Below are 16,596 nucleotides of genomic sequence, written 5' to 3' on the forward strand. Positions count from 1 at the left end.
TTTTCTAAGGCCTTTAACCTTTGAGCTGGCTCAGGTGGCTCATTGGGGTTAGTTACTGTGGAAACAATGGAAGAGGGTGTACCTTCATCCAAAGAGTGAATAGAGACTCCATAACAAGGCATAGATTTGGTAGCCTCTAACCACTCCAGCAGATCTTCATCTGACCCTTCAGGTGTAGTAGGCTGTTCTTGTTCAGGTTTGGTTTCCATTAACAAAGAAACTTGCTGCACCACGGGATCCATACCACCTTCTAAGAGGATGGGTTGCATCGATGAGCCTGAAGTATGTATCCACATTGCGTCGTTTCCCCAATCATGAAGTGCTTTAGTGTGCCGCAGCCATGGTCTTCCAATGAGCAAAGGAAATCCGCCCTCAACCTGGGGAAGTCGAACCACAACAAAATCCAAGTTAAAAGTAAAGTCTTGTACCTGCAGAGGAACATTGTCCACTATGCCTACTGGGTAGACTGTCCGCTGGTCGGCCAACGTAACTGTGAAGGGAGCAGGGCGAGTAGGCTGTAGACCTAGGGCTAACATAGTGAACTCAGGCATCAGATTGATGCCAGATCCACCATCCACTATCACTCCTGAGAATTGCCGACCTAAAACGGACATTGTTAGGCGAGGGCTTCTATAATCAGTGAGTGGAGCAGCGGGATTAGATATCATATAGGACTCTGATGGTCGCACTGGGAGGTGCCCGCCACTAGGACCTGCTCCAGGATAAAGTGACTGAATAACGGCAAGGGTGTCACTTCTAAAATTTGCATCTAGTCGCAGCATGTCATAGAGGGACACTTGTTGGAAAGTGTTCTTCAAGACTCTCTGCTGTAAGCTTCTCTTTTTCTACCTGTTGTTCCTCTGGTACCTTGATCTTCTGTAGATCGGAAACTGCTTCTAAGAAAGCTTCATCGATATCGGAGAGCAAAGATTGGGATTCTTTGATGGCACTGGGGGATGGTTTGTTAACAGCTGCAGGTAGGGTATCCACTGGTGTGAGATTGTGTGGGGAAGTTGAACTTGATGGAATGCTAAGACCGAGAGCAGCTCTCTGGGCCCGGAGGAGGACGCTTGATGGCTCCTCTGCCAACTGCGGCGGCTTATTTTGAGGGGTAACCATGTGGGTAGAAGGGGGCGGTTGAGAAACAGTGCCAACTGCTATCAAATTGAGCTCGGGAAAGGCAAACTCAGTCTGGCTTTGACTTGGGTTCGAAGCCGTAGATGCACGAATTTTAGGGCAATCCTTACTGTAGTGATCCTTCATATCAGGGCAATGACGGCAGGGAGGAGACCCTTCTGGCAGAGGGCATTTGCTTTGGTAATGACCATATTCCCCGCATCTGTAGCACAAAATGGGCCGATTCACTGGACGAGTCGAAGGACGAGGTGGTCCTTGCTCCATGGAGTTGGAGGTGGAGGCATAGAAGCTGTGAGGTGGTGAGGGGGCATGGGTATGATAAAAGCTCTGAGAGGGAAAAGTGCTCTGCATACCTTGCATAGGAGGGGCTGTCAGCAAAGGTGGCATATGGTGTGGATGGCCACAGGTAGAAACCATGTTGGATGCAGGTGCTGGCCCTTGCTGAAGAGAAGGACCAAGGCTTTGCTGTATTTGTCGCAATCCCTTGAGGTAGTAACAATCCTTATCCTCATGTCCAGATTTTTCACAGAAGTGGCAGTAAACCCGAAGGGGGCATTCCTGTGGAGGGTGCCCTGGAGAGCGGCACGAGCTACACCAAACCGTAGCCTTAGTCTCTTGCTGACACTTGAGCTCTTCTAGCTCGCGCTTAATCTGTTCCAATGCCTCGTGATGTGGAGGCTTCTCTTGTCTAAGAGAGAAGGACCCCTCCTCTTGAAGAGCTCGCTGTAACTTTAGGGCTTCCAGTTCCCTGCGTAAAGAAGATAAAGGATCAAAAGGACTTTCCAAAAACACAGAGGGGGTCTCTATGTGAGAGGGATTGGTGAACAGCTTCCTAGCCCCCTCTATCTGCGTAGCAGCTGCGATGAACTCCTCCAAAGTAGCGTCGGGTCGGAGAGACTCTCGTAATTTTTGCTGAGAACTTTTGGGAAGCGCCTTCTCTACCCACTTCTTAACCATATATTCACCTGGTTGCTGGGGAAGCTTGGCAACCAGAGACTTGGTTTTGGTTATAAGTTCTGCAAAGGTCTCCTTTGGCTGGAGCACCATGTTGGCCAACTCATCCAACACCTTCTCCTGGTAGTCTCTTGGCCTAAAGGCTACACAAAACTATTGTCTTAAGGTTGCCCAAGCTACAAAATGGTTCTCTGCAAACTGGCTGTACCATTTGTCTGCTAAGCCATCCAAGGTGGATGGAAAGAGTACCAAATAAGCATCTTCCCTGTTAAGACCACGACCCCTACAGAGAGATACAAACCTCCTTGCATGGTCGTCAGCATCTTCTGAAGAGAGACCTTTGAATGTAGAGAACTTGATATTTACCTTAGCCAAAACGCTAGCCAATGGCTCCATGGCCCCTTGCTGAGCCTGTTGCTTAGTAGCCTGCTGGAGTAGAATAGGTGAGAGCTTCACTGGAGATGGTGATCTGGAAGATGTGGAACCGGAGGGAGGAATGGATGATGCCGTATGTGGAGGTATGGGTGATGAGGCTGATGGACTTCTAATAGGTTCCAACGGTCGTCTTCTGTTGTAGTACTTCAAAGGACTCAGGAGGGCACTTTGACGCTCGATTGACCTCCTTGTATGGGTCATGAAGCGACCACCAAACCAACCAAGCTTTGGGCAAGAAAACCTTGAACTGGCTGAAGATTGGTCTAGACTCTACTAGACCAGGTGAGTGACTAGACCAGCTGGACCAGGGACGAGGAGGACTAGACCAGGGTCTAGACCAGGCAAGTGACTAGACCAGCTGGACAGGGACGAGGAGGACTAGACCAGGGTCGAGGGGGTCTAGACCAGAGGCGAGGGCAGGTTGGACCAAGGCGAGAGAGGACCAAACCAGCAAGGCGAGAGACTAGACCAGCTAGATTAAGCTATCAAGGGTGAAACTGGACCAGACCAATAGGCTGCACAGGCGAAGCGAAGAAACCAGCTACTCAACAGAGTTAGACTTCAGTTGAGGTCCCACCGTGATCGCCAAAATGAGAGCACCTGTAGCGCGGATAATGTGTCGTGCTCTCTACAGTGTGGGTGCCCCTCAGTGCAATGTGCGTGACAATCTCACTCAAACAAATGGAAACTCTCTCAAACAGAATGAAACACAGAAACAATGGATAACAACAGAGACACAACAGTGGACTAGAACATGTGGACTCGACTAACTCAAAGAACCATGTACAGACTCTGGCGTGGCAGCACACTCAGCTCCAGCCCATGACTCACAGGTACAAATGGGGTGTCGAGGCTCAGATGTGCAGGGATGGTGAAGCAGTGCTCTGTGTAAGACTCTCTGCTCTCGAGAGCGATGTTGGACCAAAGGTGAAGAAAAATGATAAGAGAACCGACCGCTACTACTCATATGTACCACCGTAAAGAGCCACCAACGGCTCATAAATGTCAGCCATGTGGTGACCTGGCCACGAGGTCCACTAGACCACCGTCGGTAGGTACCCTGCCACGTGTCACTCCCAGACCAGAGGGTCCGTCCAGTGTGAACCAGACCAACTGTCCAACTGTCTGTCCTGTGAAGTGACACTGTAGCCCGGCTACAAGAACATCTGTAGCTGGATCGAAACCGTGCCTCCACTGTCGAAAGTGGGCTTGAACTGCTCTAATGGTGCGATGACCTTGGATGCCATCTTGGAGGTCTTGAACTGATAGTAGCCATATCCGAGGAACTGAACATCCAAGATATTGCCCACCTCAGCGAGAAGGTGGGCCTGGAGAAGATCGCGCACCTCTCCTTTGCTGGGTCTAGTGCCGAGAATCTTGGAGATTACGGAAGTCGCTTGAAGGCGTTCCACCTCTGTTGCGAGGCTTGCTTGCTTTGTCGGCGAAAGAGCAAGTCGGATGGTGGGCTCTGCGGGGTTGGGCGATGGGGCTTGCTGAGAGTCCCTTTGAGGTGGAGCATGAGCCTCCATTAGTGTCTGCTGCCGTGGAGAAGGGTGAAATGACGACGACTAGAGGTGGCCCTCTGCTGGCCGAGCACGTTGAAAGTGCTGACGAGTTCAGCCAAGCAAGACCCGCGGGGAGGGGGCGGGGGTAGCGATGCGGAAGAAATGGGAGTGCGAAGCTGGGGCGGGCGGGCGGCGGCAGGGTGAGGTGCTTTGGTGAGGCGGGCTGGGGCGGGTTCGCTGCGCGCTGGGGCAGAATGCAGGCAGCGGGCGGGCAGGGCAGCGCGCTGGAGGTCGGGGGTGGGGGGGGGGTGGGGGGGGGTGGGGAGGGTGCAGAGCGTGCGCGGGGGGGGAATGAGCGAGCGCAGCAGTGAGCTCGAAAGGGCATGAATTTGTCAATGCCAAGAGAAGGAAGGGTGAGATAGATCAAGGAGAAATTGACAAGCAGTAATGATATTTGCCGGAAAGGTGGGAGGTTCAGGCACTGGAGTACTCGATCCAGGTCTAGCTCGGAAAAGAGGGGAAAGGGTGAATAAGTGGAAAACGGAAGAGCTGGGGGTGAGAGGTTCAAGCTGTGCCAACCAAAGCATGTAATCCACAAAGCAGGAGCTGACTGCTTGAAACCACCTCTGCGAAGATAAGTTTGGGAGCATGGGACCAAAAATAATAGTGGAAAGGTTTAGAGTGGGATAGGGGATTTCAAGAATCAATTCATATACACAAAGAGTTCATTATGAAAAATTATACATTTTAGGATAAACTACAGGTTGAGGGCTTGTCATGTATGCTGTCGGAAATGCCACCATTATGAAAGGCACGCACACACACAGCCTCAGTTAACATTGGAGTGATTTTATTGCTTTCAGAAGAATCGTAGTTTTTCCTTTTTCCTTCCTGACATATAGATATATTTTCTACATTGAGTTTGTTTCATGGGCCATTTGGGCTTTGCCAAGGCTTTATACAGGCTGCCTGTTTCTTTTAATGCGGTATGCATGCTTGCTCCTGTACATATCTGTGCATATATGTATGGCTGTTAAAAAACTCTATGGTTTGGCTTCTACTGTAGGTGAGATGTAACACGCTATTGTATGGCAACAGGTTGATCTGCCTTCTGGCGGTAAACTAAGCCCTCGTGGACTGCAACTGTTGGGATTATCTGGATTGGGCTCAAGTGGAGGCTTTGAGCGTTTACACTATTTGTAAAAGCTGTTATTTGACAAAAGTCCAGTTGCTAGTTTGCTACTAAGTTCAATAGTAATGGTCATCGGTGTTGTCAGGTTGGAGAGGGCATGGGACCCTGTGCTAGTGCAAGGGACCCCAAAAAGACTTAGTAGTACTTTCTTAAGGATGGTAAGGAGTTATTATGATTCAGCTCAGGTTGCAATGAAATGAAACATGAAAATGTTACTTGCTACTGTATTGGGTTTGGAACCTCACATTTTTTCTTAATTCCTGGGTTTTTGTGGTGCAGTTCGAGAACTGGTTTTCTTTTGATACAAATCCCCTGTATGCTTTGATGCACGAATCGATTTATTGTCAGGCATAGCCTTCTCAAGTCTAAACATCTCTATCTATGGGGAGGATTAGGATGAGTTTCTAACAGGACTGCTCTTTCAGGGTGCTGCATCAAATTGGGCAGCTCATAGGATACGGGATGAGTTTAGAGATCAGTTTGATGCAGTAAAGGCTGCAAAGAATGGAGAACCTGTTTTCTTCACCGGAGAGGTGATATTACATGTAAGTGCACACTGAAATGTGAAGATGCAGCTTTTGACTGATGGCTTGGTACATTTGAATGTGAGCAGATGGTTTTCCCATGGATGTTTGATGAACTTACAGCTTTAAGGCCATTGAAAGAGTTAGCCAATCTCTTGGCAGCCAAGGAGGATTGGCCTCCTTTGTACGATGAAACGGCTTTAAAGGCGAATGAAGTAAGCTTTCGTTTTCCACTAAATTAAAATGTTTGTGGCTGTCAACCTTTGCTCATGCTATTGCAATGAACACAAGCTTTTCTGAAACTCCTTTTACTTTTGGAGCTCCCCTATTTGTTTTCTGAAATTCTCATGTACTTGCAAGGAGTCAAAGAACTTCTCTGCATGATGGGTAGTGAGACTACTCATACAAAGGCATGGAGGGTAGGGAAGAAGTCACAAGGAAATGGGGAGACTTCAAAGGAGACAGCTGGACTTCTTGAAGAAGTGTCGAAAACGGGCATATTCCTTGGTGATGACCTCACACTCTCACCACTGGCTCATATGAAAGAAGTTATGCCCGAGATAGTAACAGCTGGAGAAAAGGGGAAAGTGGCCTTCTACAGGGATGGACGAGTGGTTATTCTGGAGAATTGCCTTCGAGGATAGTTTCACAGGGAGGGACATCATTTCCTACTCTGAGAGGCATCAGGCCCCGGGGCAGTCCATCCCACATGTAAGCGGATACACATGGGAGACAGCTTGCAGACAGGACACTCGATCAAAGCACAAAGGACGAGGTTCAAGAGGAGTGGCAGTCTTGTTCAGGAAGGAGTTACAACCTCTGATCTTGGAGGGATGAGCATGCTAGGTATATGTGGGTGAGACTGAAGGCAGAGACAAGCAGATACCTCTACATCGCTATTTGCTATTTCCCTCCTAGTACGTCAGTGTATGCATCACCTAGGGGACAATCCCCTTCTCTATTTCGGATGATGATATATGGGAGTTTTCCAGGGATGGCGACATTATTATCTTGGGGGATTTCAATGCTAGGACTGCCCATCACATCACCAGATAGTATTCTATGATACCTTAGAGGAGTTGATGCGGGAGCTTGATATTACAGAAATGGGCCTGTCTAGATTATCACCGGATGAGGAGCACACTAAGTATGGCAAATACTTGTACTTGTTTGATGTGGGGACTGCACATGGATTGGCCATTTTGAATGGCCTACAAAGATTCCCTGCAGTAGATGGTTTTACATGCTTTCCACATCGGCATGGCGCTAGTACAATGGATTATGTTATGGCTCTCAAGACTCATTCCTTCCTTTCAGGATTTCATGGTGGGAACTAGGCCAGTTGGGGTAGTAGTCGATCATGCTATCTTGTCTTTCACTCTATCGTTCCTGTTCAGCACAGCGCCATTGGGAGAGGTCTCCACACATACTTGGTATATCTTCACTAGGGAGACGGATCTAGTGTACACTGATGAGATATACAGGCAGCTATGGATGAGCTCACCCAGATTCTGACAGAGACGCTTCATGATACAGCATCAACAACATATCCCCACAAGCTCACCCAGATTCTGAAGACATGAAAGAGCACATGATCATGATGGTTTGGTAGCAAAGCGCTTCATTCATGCTAAAGATATGCTTGTAGAGCCTCTTGCTATGATGTTTAATAGAGCCATGTATGAGGGCTTTTGTGAAACCTGGAGTATGTCCACGATTGTGCCTATCTTCAAGTCAGGAGATCCTATGCTTCTCAGGAATTACCGCACAATCATGGTTGGACACACTCTAGCTAGGCTATATGCCTCAATTCTTGAAAATGACTTGAGTAGATGGGCAGAGAGAGAGGTCATGCGAGCAACAGGACAGGCAGGGTTCCGGAGACTTTTCTCCGCTCTTGATCAGATTTTGACGCTCAGAGCCATTATTGAGGAGGGTAGACACCATGGCAAGACGATTTATTGTAGCTTTGTGGAATTCCGCAAAACCTTTGATATAGTGCCACGAGCCAGATTCATACGCAGATTGCAGGACATGGGGGTGCCCACCGAGCTGATCTGGGGGATCTTAGCTTTATACAAGACAGTGGTAGGGCAGGTACACACTACTCCCGGCATGTCCGACGTGGTTCACTTCACCATTGGGGTGAAGCAGGGCTGTCGCCTATCTCCAACTCTCTTTGGGATAAATGTAGATGAGTTTTCAGATTATGTACAGACAGAGGGTGATAGAGGTGCTCAATAGGCAGGGACGTGGATCTTGTTGCTATTATATGCTGATGATATTGTGTTGATCTAATATTCTCCAGAGGGGATGCAACGTCATGTGGATGCATTGCATGTATTTGCATAGGGCAGTGGATTGTCTGTGAACCTTGGTAAGACCAAGGTAATGGTATTTAACACTAGGGCGTAGTGGGTAAGGAGATCCGCCCCCACCTTTACATATGGTTGAGAAATTGTAGAGTATGCAGATGCATATACTTATCTTGGGGCGGTTTTCAGTGGTCCAGTATTCTCCCTGAGGCATGCAGTAGATACGAGATTGACCAGAGCCTATGCAGCGTTGGGGAGACATGTTCGCAAGTCCAGTTCCAGGAACCTCGGACAAAGCTTTGGCTCTTTGGCACTTTGGTCACTTTGGCCATGCTGTACGGAGTGGAGATCTGGGGCCCCTCAGTTGATCATCATAGCAGAGCGAGAAATATTGATGGATGGAGATGTATGGAGAGGCCTTCGGTGTCTATGATTTCTCGGACATTGTTAGGGCGCAGCTCGCTACTCCTCCATTGGTAGTGGAGGCACTCACTCGATCAGTTTCATTCATGCATAGCACCTGGACTCTCCCTAGAGACATATATGCTCGATTAGCACTAGTCTTCGCGACAATTGGCATTCCAGGGAGATAGATCATGTTGGTATGCAGAGATGGCATCTTGGTTTCAGCTACATGGCTTTAGTATGGATTGGCTACCCTCATTTGAGTACTCTCTAGATGCACCCTCCATCTCCCTCACTTGGGCAGAGATTACCAAGCTCATCAGACATGACTTGATTCGCTTGGATATGAAGAGGACATGGATACAGCCTACACATAAGTTGGGTACGAAGATGGCACTCTATAGAGAGCATCTTCTCCAGCTTACAGAGGATGGTTTTGTGACCGGACCAGGATACATGGATACTCATCTATCCCATGGGATATGATGTGCTATTGGTCAGATACGCACATCCTCACATGAGTTAGAGATCGAGACAGGCAGATTTAGAGTAGTACCCGTTGAGTCCAGGATTTGTTAGGTGTGCCAGATAGAGCCCGAGACAGAGCTACATTACATGTCACTGCCCAATATACTATGAGATATGAGGCCGCTTTCACTGTCTATACAGAGAGGGTTTTGGACCACTTTCTAGAGTCATGAGATACCAGGATCAGAAATGCCTCGGATTATACTTACTGGAGATTTGCAGACATAGAGAGGACCTCTTGAAGAGGGGCACAATGAGAGAGAACCAGCAACAGCGGCAGATTACAGATTTCTTTCAGCCACAGACAGAGGAGTTTGAGCAGCTCCCACAACATAGCAGCACCAGAGGCATATTGCTTGATTGGGCGATAGAGCGAGGGTGGTCCCGTCGACCACGGATGAGGGGGTCCTCCCGACATTGCCGAGAGAGGATCCATACCATATTGGCGTAACATAGGAGCCGTCTCGACAGAGTGCTTATCTTTACTGTCAGAAAGCTCCATTGTATCAACCCACACCTGCCCCTCCCCCTTTGTATCCCCCTTTGTCTCAGCTTTCACCCCACCCCTACCCACTAATTTCTTTTCAGTTCTTTGTACTTTTTGTACCTAGACCTGGTAACCTTTTGGTCTCATAGGTCATTTTGGCCTCTTGAAGACATTAATATAACATTTCATTTCATTACATTCTCTCTCTCTCTCTCTCTCTCTCTCTCTCTCTCTCTCTCTCAATAGCGGGGCATGTACGCACCTCAGAGGGTCTATCCACACCGGTTCACTCAACTATTGGGTTGAAGCAGGGTTGCCCGCTCTCTCCTACTCTATTTGGTATGTATGTGGATGAGGTTTCTGACTACATTGAGAGAGATGGTGATAGAGGTGCATAGCTGGCAGGGACATGGATCATGGATTCCACTATTGTTATATGCTGATGATATTGTGTTGATCTCCGACTCTTTGGAGGGGATACAACGTCACTTGGATGCTTTGCATAGGTTTGCCCAGGAAAGTGGTTTGTCCGTCAACCTTGGTAAAACCAAGGTCATGATATTTAATACCACCCCACAGTGGATCAGGAGGTCAACGCCCACCCACATTCACATACGGCCAGGAGACGGTGGAGTATACAGATGCTTACACTTACCTTGGAGTGGTTTTTAGTGGGCCAGTATTTTCATTGAGGAGAGCAGCAGAGACTAGATTGACTAGAGCCCATGCAGCATTGGGTATATTGGAAAGGATGTGTTCACAGGTTCAGTTTCAGGAGCCTCGGACGAAGCTCTGGCTCTTTGACACTTTGGTGGCTGCATTGCTTTATGGAGCTGAGATTTGGGGACCTTCATTGGATCGTCATGGGAGGACAGGCCGCACTGATGGATGGGGGGACATGGAGAAGCCTCTGGTCTCTATGATCTCGTGGCTCATTAGAGCTAAGGCTTCAGTACCACGTGCTATTGTCCGAGCAGAGCTAGCTGCCCCCCCACTAGTGGTTGAGGTGCTCACCAGATCTATCTCCTTTATACACCGCATGTGGGAACTTTCCAGAGACAGATATGCCCGCCTTGCACTTGAGTCCTCTTGACAGTTAGCCATGCATGGAGATACAACATGCTGGTATGGGGAGATGACATCATGGTTTCAGGCTGATGGGTTCAACATAGTCAGATTACCTCCCTTCCAGTACTCAGTGGATGCACCCTCTTTGACTCTTACATAGCCTGAGATCACCAGGCTTATCCTGACTCAGCTAGACACCAGGAGGACATATATACAATCGAAGATGGCTTTCTACAGAAAGCATCTTCTCCAGCTTATGGAGGTTGTTTTTGTGACGAGGCCCAGATACATGGACACCCACTTGTCTCATGGGATACGATGTGCTATTGGCCAGATACACACATCTTCACACCAGCTGCGGATCGAGACTGAGAGATACAGCGGAGTACCATCAGAGGCCAGGACATGCCCCCTGTGTGACATCGAGCCTGAGAGAGAGTTGCACTACACATGCCACTGCCCCGTCTACTACGAGATACGAGGCCGCTTCAATTGCTTGTTCAGAGAGGGCTTTGGACCACTCTCCAGAGTCATGCGGTACGAGGATCGGAGATGCCTGGGTTTGTTTTTGCTCGAGCTGAGCAGACACAGAGAGAGCTTGATGAGAGGAGAGGCTAGCCAGTCTCAGAGACAGATTACAGACTTCTTTAGAGCTGCCACTGGACACCTGGAGGAGCTACTACCACAGCAGAGCTCATCGCCTCACACGAGAGGCACACTGATCAACCGAGCGACCGAGCGACCGAGATCCAGACGCCCACGACCGCGGAGGACTACACAGCATCGACGGAGGATGCATCAGAGGATTCGGATCACTTTGGGCCGACATGCACGACGCTCGGTCAGATTGCTGACCATGGAGGAGATTGATGAGATCCGCCAGCTACCGATGCTGGATCTCTTGTGATCTAGCTATCCCAGCTAGCTACTTAGTTCACACCTAGTAGTTTAGGATTCCATAGTATTCTATTCTATCATTTTGTCATCTTGTTACTCTGACTTTGTATCAGATCCACCACATTGTAACTTTTTGGTCTCATAGGTCACTTTGGCCTTTTGAAGATGTTAATATAACATTTCATTTCATTTCATCTCTCTCTCTCTCTCTCTCTCTCTCTCTCTCTCTCTCTCTCTCTCTCTCTCTACACAGCATCGACGGAGACTACAACAGAGGATTCGAGCCATACTCTCGACATCCAGAGTGCAGATGAGGATGGATTCTAGTAGTAGTAGTATTTTTGTTCTAGTCTTTTTGTACCCAGACTTGGTATCAGATTCACAATTTTGGAACAATTTGGTCTCATAGGTCATTTTGGCCTTTTGAAGACGTTAACATAACATTTCATTTCATCTCTCTCTCTCTCTCTCTCTCTCTCTCTCTCTCTCTCTCTCTCTCTCTCTCTCTCTCTCTCTATGTGTTTCTCTGCCGCTTCTATTACCTCTTTAGTGAGGGGTTTGGGCCTCTATCTAGAGTCATGCGATTCTATGACCAGAGATGCCTCTCTCTCTCTCTCTCTCTCTCTCTCTCTCTCTCTCTCTCATAACAGGTCTTGAGTTCAACTCTCCTCGTCGGATAGATCTTTAAGGTCTCTTGGGATAGTTTCCTACGACGTTAAAATTCTCTTCTTCTTCTTCTTCTCTCTCTCTCTCTCTCTACACACACACACACACACACACACACATATGAGGATGGATTCTAGTAGTACTATCTTTGTTCTAGTTCTTTTGTACCTTGTAATGGTATTAGATTCTCCATTTTGCAACAGATTGGTCTCATAGGTCATTTTGGCCTTTTGAAGACATTAATAGATAATTTCAGTTTTATTTCTGCCTCTTCAGAGAGGGGTTTGGTCCTCTATCTAGAGTCATGCGATTCTATGACCAGAGATGCCTTGGTCTATATTTGATGCAGATACAACAACATCGAGCAGGATTCTCGAGAGAGAGAGACCTACATTTGGAGAGACTTACCCAGAGTCAGATCACATATTTTTCATACCAGAGCACATATGAGAGCAGTTAGAGATGGCGGAGATACAAATTGTATCATCAGTAGAGGCATACTGAGTGATTGAATAGGCGAGATTGGGAGATTTAGGAGACCCAGGATGAGAGGCAGGTCTTCCACGCAAAGGAGACTGCAACAACATATCAGACTTATCTTTACTAGACATGGGAGCTGTCCTATGTAGACCCTCTCTGTGGAGGATATTGATATGATTCGGCGTCGACCCATGCGAGCCTTTGATCTTTGATACCTCCCGAGATACTTACCCATTGAGTTTATCATTTTCCTTATTGTTATTTTGTATACACTTTTACTGTTTCACACAGACTTTGTATCAGATCCACCAGGATTGTATCAGTTTGGTCTCATAGGTCATTTTGGCCTTTTGAAGACGTTAGTATAATATTTCATTTCATCTCTCTCTCTCTCTCTCTCTCTCTCTCTCTCTCTCTCTCTCTCTCTCTCTCTCTCTATCCCTAGGTTTTGTGAGAGCAAAGAAACTTTCTAGAGTCAAAGATGACTTAATGTATGAGAAGGTACAAGTGATGATTAAGGCAGAACTGAGCCTTTTGAGGGGTGACCTTGAAAAAGAGATGTATGCAAATGCGGAGACTTACAAAAAAGTTATGTATGCAGATATGAGGAAAGAGTTGGACAAAGAGATGCTTGGTAAGCGTGACGAGATGCACACTTTATTGAAGGTCTAAATGCAGACTATAGTGAGGACACAAGTGAATGTGATGGAATGTGTGATGCATAAAAGATAAGAGGATGCACTCGCTGCTTTTGCATCCTAGAAATCCAAAATGGAAGAACCCATGAATGAAAAGGATACATTGATTGATGCACTTTAGGGAGAACTCGCAGTTTGTGAAAATGCCCCTACAAGGGAGGGAGAAAATCAACCCTCAATGATAAAGGAGCTCCAAAGCATTCATGAACAACTGAAAACTCTACGTGAAGAGGAAGAGTAGATGGCGCGAACAACCTCTTCATAGGCGGATCACCTATTCAAAACACAAGAGAAGGTTGATAAAGCTAAAAAGTGGATCGAGGACGCAAAGAAAGGAAAAGATAAATTGCATGAAGCCACATCGACATTCACTATCATCAATATGACAATTTTGGAGGAGCAAAAGTGGAAGACTAGAGCCCTTCACGTAAAAGTAGAAGAAGAAGTGAAAGAACTCTTGAATCGCACGGGCATTTCTGAACCCACACCCACAGGTGCTTGGAGAGTGGGAAAGAAGGGAAGTGATGAGAACAGCACTCATTATATGTTTCCCTATGTTGGAATCTAGGAAGGAATTCTTGAAGAAGTGCTCACTGTTCACTGGGCCTGCCCCCTCGCCCTTCGCGTTTCCCTCCTCCTGCCCTCCCCCCCGCTGCCCGCTCGTTGCGCCCGCTGCCCTGCCCTTTGCCCGCTGCCCCTCTCCCACCTCCTCACCCACTCCTGCGGCCGTTAACCCCCCCCCCCCCCCCCCCCCCCCCCCCCCCCAGTCCTGCTCGGCTGATTTTGTCAGCACCTTCGACGTGGTCGATCCAGTAGAGGGCCACCGTTCGTCGATGTCACTTCGCCCCTTCTCCACAGCAGCAGACATTGATGGAGGCTAATGCTCTACCTCAGAGGGACTCTCAAGAAGCCCCCTCGTCTTACCATGCAGAGCCCACCATCCGGCTTGCTCTTTTGCCGACAGTGCAAGCGAGCCTCGCTGCTGAGATGGAACGCCTTCATGCGACTTTCGTCATCTGCAAGATTCTCGGCGCCAGACCCAGCAAAGGAGAGGTGCGTGATCTTCTCCAGGCCCGCCTTCTCGCAGAGGTGGGCAAGATCTCAGATCTTCAGTTCCTCAGACGCGGCTACTATCGGATAGAGTTCGAGACTTTCGAGATGGCGTCCAAAGTAGAGTTACCGGGGAACGGCCTTTTTGATGCCTGGAACGCTGGAACGACGTTCTGGCCCGCTGGGAATGGGGGGAACACTCCGGAAAAGACTGCCGTTCCGACAGGCCAAGTGAAACCGGAACAAACGGGGGAACGGAGCCCGAAGGGCCGGAACGGGTAGAGACCGGGCAACGGACAGAAACGGTCATAAACGGGCAGAAATTTGAAACTCCAAAACGGCCCAGAATGCTTCCTTATAAATTGTGCCAACCCCTCACCCCTTTCCTTCACAAATCTACAAAGCTCTCAAGCTCTCTCTTGCTCTCAACTTCTCAAGGCTCTCTCCCTTGCTCTCAAGTTTCAACCTCCGCTCGGCTCTACGGTCTACTCTAGTACTACTTGTATTCAAACATATAACGCTAAAAATAGCATTATTTGGGTGTTTTTGAAGCCCCCCGTTCCGCGCTGTTCCCGTTCCGCGTTCCGCGTTCCAGGTAACTATGGTCCAAAGTGTTTGCGATGAGCCCCTTGGCCATCCGAGCAATTCGAGCCCACTTTCGATAGTGGAGGCATGGTTTTGATCTAGCTACAAATGTTCTGGTAGAGAAGGCAGACCTTCGTATCTCCGTGTGCTTCTCGGTTTGAGGAAATGCTTGCCACTCTTGTCCAGGATAGGCACAGAGATTGGGACTGTTTTGGAGACATCTCGCACGACAGCCTCTGTAGCTGCCAAGGTGGCCGACATCCCCTCAATACGTGTTCTGGTTCGGGACATCCTACTACCTCGGGTGAGTGGAGGTTGGTTTCGTCAGAGCGTGAAGTATTTGGGCCTCCCAAATCAGTGTGTCATTTGCACACAGATGGGCCATTTGGCAAAGGTCTGTCTGTCACCAGGAGGTGTATTTTTCCTGTTGCCTTCCGTAAATAAGTATTAGATATATTTATTTTATTTTTACTTGTTTGTCCCAAAACCCTTGAAAAGGTGCAAGTGGACATTGCATGGCCAGTGTGAAACGGCTGCAGCCAAATGGGTTTCTCACATCGGGGATCTAGGTCGGTCAGACAGGGAGTGCCCAGGCTAGTTAGCACTGAATTCTGATGAGTATGGAAGCTCGTGTGCGCCAAACTGGAATTTGGGCCACTAGTCAAGTCACTGCAACTTTATAAGTTGAAAGGGGCCAGTAAATTAACCCACATTGTAGATGTTGGTCAAATGGTAGTCTTCAATGATGGTCAGGAGACCGATAGGAACGCCATGGAAGCATCTCCTAAACTTTAGGGAACTGCTATTTTTGACCGGAAAATGTGTTCGCGTCATTAGCTCTGGAATGACAAGGGGAACATTCTATTGCTCTGCTGCCAAGTCAACTGACGCACCAGTTGAGATATTTTTAGCAAGGAAAGCCCAAACTCGGAAACTGGGCGACGTGTCAGCCTGTGAGCGATTCTGCCACTCTGGGAGGCAAAAACGAGCTGCATATCAACAAAGGGGGCGCCATTTTCAGCCTGAGGTGGATTGTAGCAGGTACATAAGCTATGGAATGCTTACCTTGCCCTCTATGCACAGTATGGTGACGGGAGTGATGCCCTGCACGCTACATACTGCTCTCTTTCTCCCCTACGTACAATATGTTATGCCCCACTAGTGGGCTTCTCATTTGACCTATGTACAGTTCTGGGGGTTTATGCGCGTTTGCCAAGGCAAGAGCCTTCTGAACAGGAACCGGATTAGCTAATTGTTAATCCCCCACAGGTAGGCACAGTTCCATCACGAAAGATTGCGAGTTTGGAGAGTTTTCTCGCGTGAAAACTCGTCCAATTCACAGGGGAACTGTCCCATTGCGTGCGGAAGCCCTTGGGACACGCGTAGGCGTGTTCGCTCCGCTAAAAACGATCCGAAACAGGGAATTACAGCCTGCTGTGTTTTTCTGCAGGTTTAGGGTTTCCCACCTAAACTGCAAGGGAACATCAGGGGAGCCTCGTGAGAGCCTTGGGATGCGTGTACAAGCTTTTGGGCACCCGACAGTGAAAAACAGGGAATTACAGCCCGCTGAATTTCTGTGACAGCTCACCAGAAAGCTTCCAGATAGCGAAGGAATCCGTCCTAGACAGGTGCTTTTGACCTATAGGGGTTTTTGCGCCGCTATGGTGCCA

The 16,596-nt window shown here is 48.3% G+C and overlaps 1 protein-coding gene across 5 annotated transcripts in view; it reads left to right on the forward strand.

The window, feature by feature from the left end:
* Positions 1-16,596, forward strand: part of LOC147419295 (alpha/beta-Hydrolases superfamily protein) — a 149,097-nt gene that overhangs the window by 95,449 nt on the left and 37,052 nt on the right. For 3 of the 5 annotated variants that reach the window (XM_086505410.1, XM_086505408.1, XM_086505411.1), the window contains 5 exons: positions 5,130-5,230; positions 5,309-5,381; positions 5,503-5,571; positions 5,649-5,756; positions 5,837-5,962. In XM_086505410.1, the coding sequence (XP_086361536.1) occupies positions 5,130-5,230; positions 5,309-5,381; positions 5,503-5,571; positions 5,649-5,756; positions 5,837-5,962 (477 nt within the window). Of the gene's footprint in view, positions 1-5,129; positions 5,231-5,308; positions 5,382-5,502; positions 5,572-5,648; positions 5,769-5,836; positions 5,963-16,596 lie in introns of all 5 variants that reach the window. The other 2 variants (XM_086505409.1, XM_086505412.1) reach the window with 2 other exon arrangements.

This window comes from Adiantum capillus-veneris, chromosome 29 (genome assembly GCF_014529385.1).
Source record: "Adiantum capillus-veneris isolate H3 chromosome 29, ASM1452938v2, whole genome shotgun sequence".
Lineage (NCBI taxonomy): Eukaryota > Viridiplantae > Streptophyta > Polypodiopsida > Polypodiales > Pteridaceae > Adiantum > Adiantum capillus-veneris.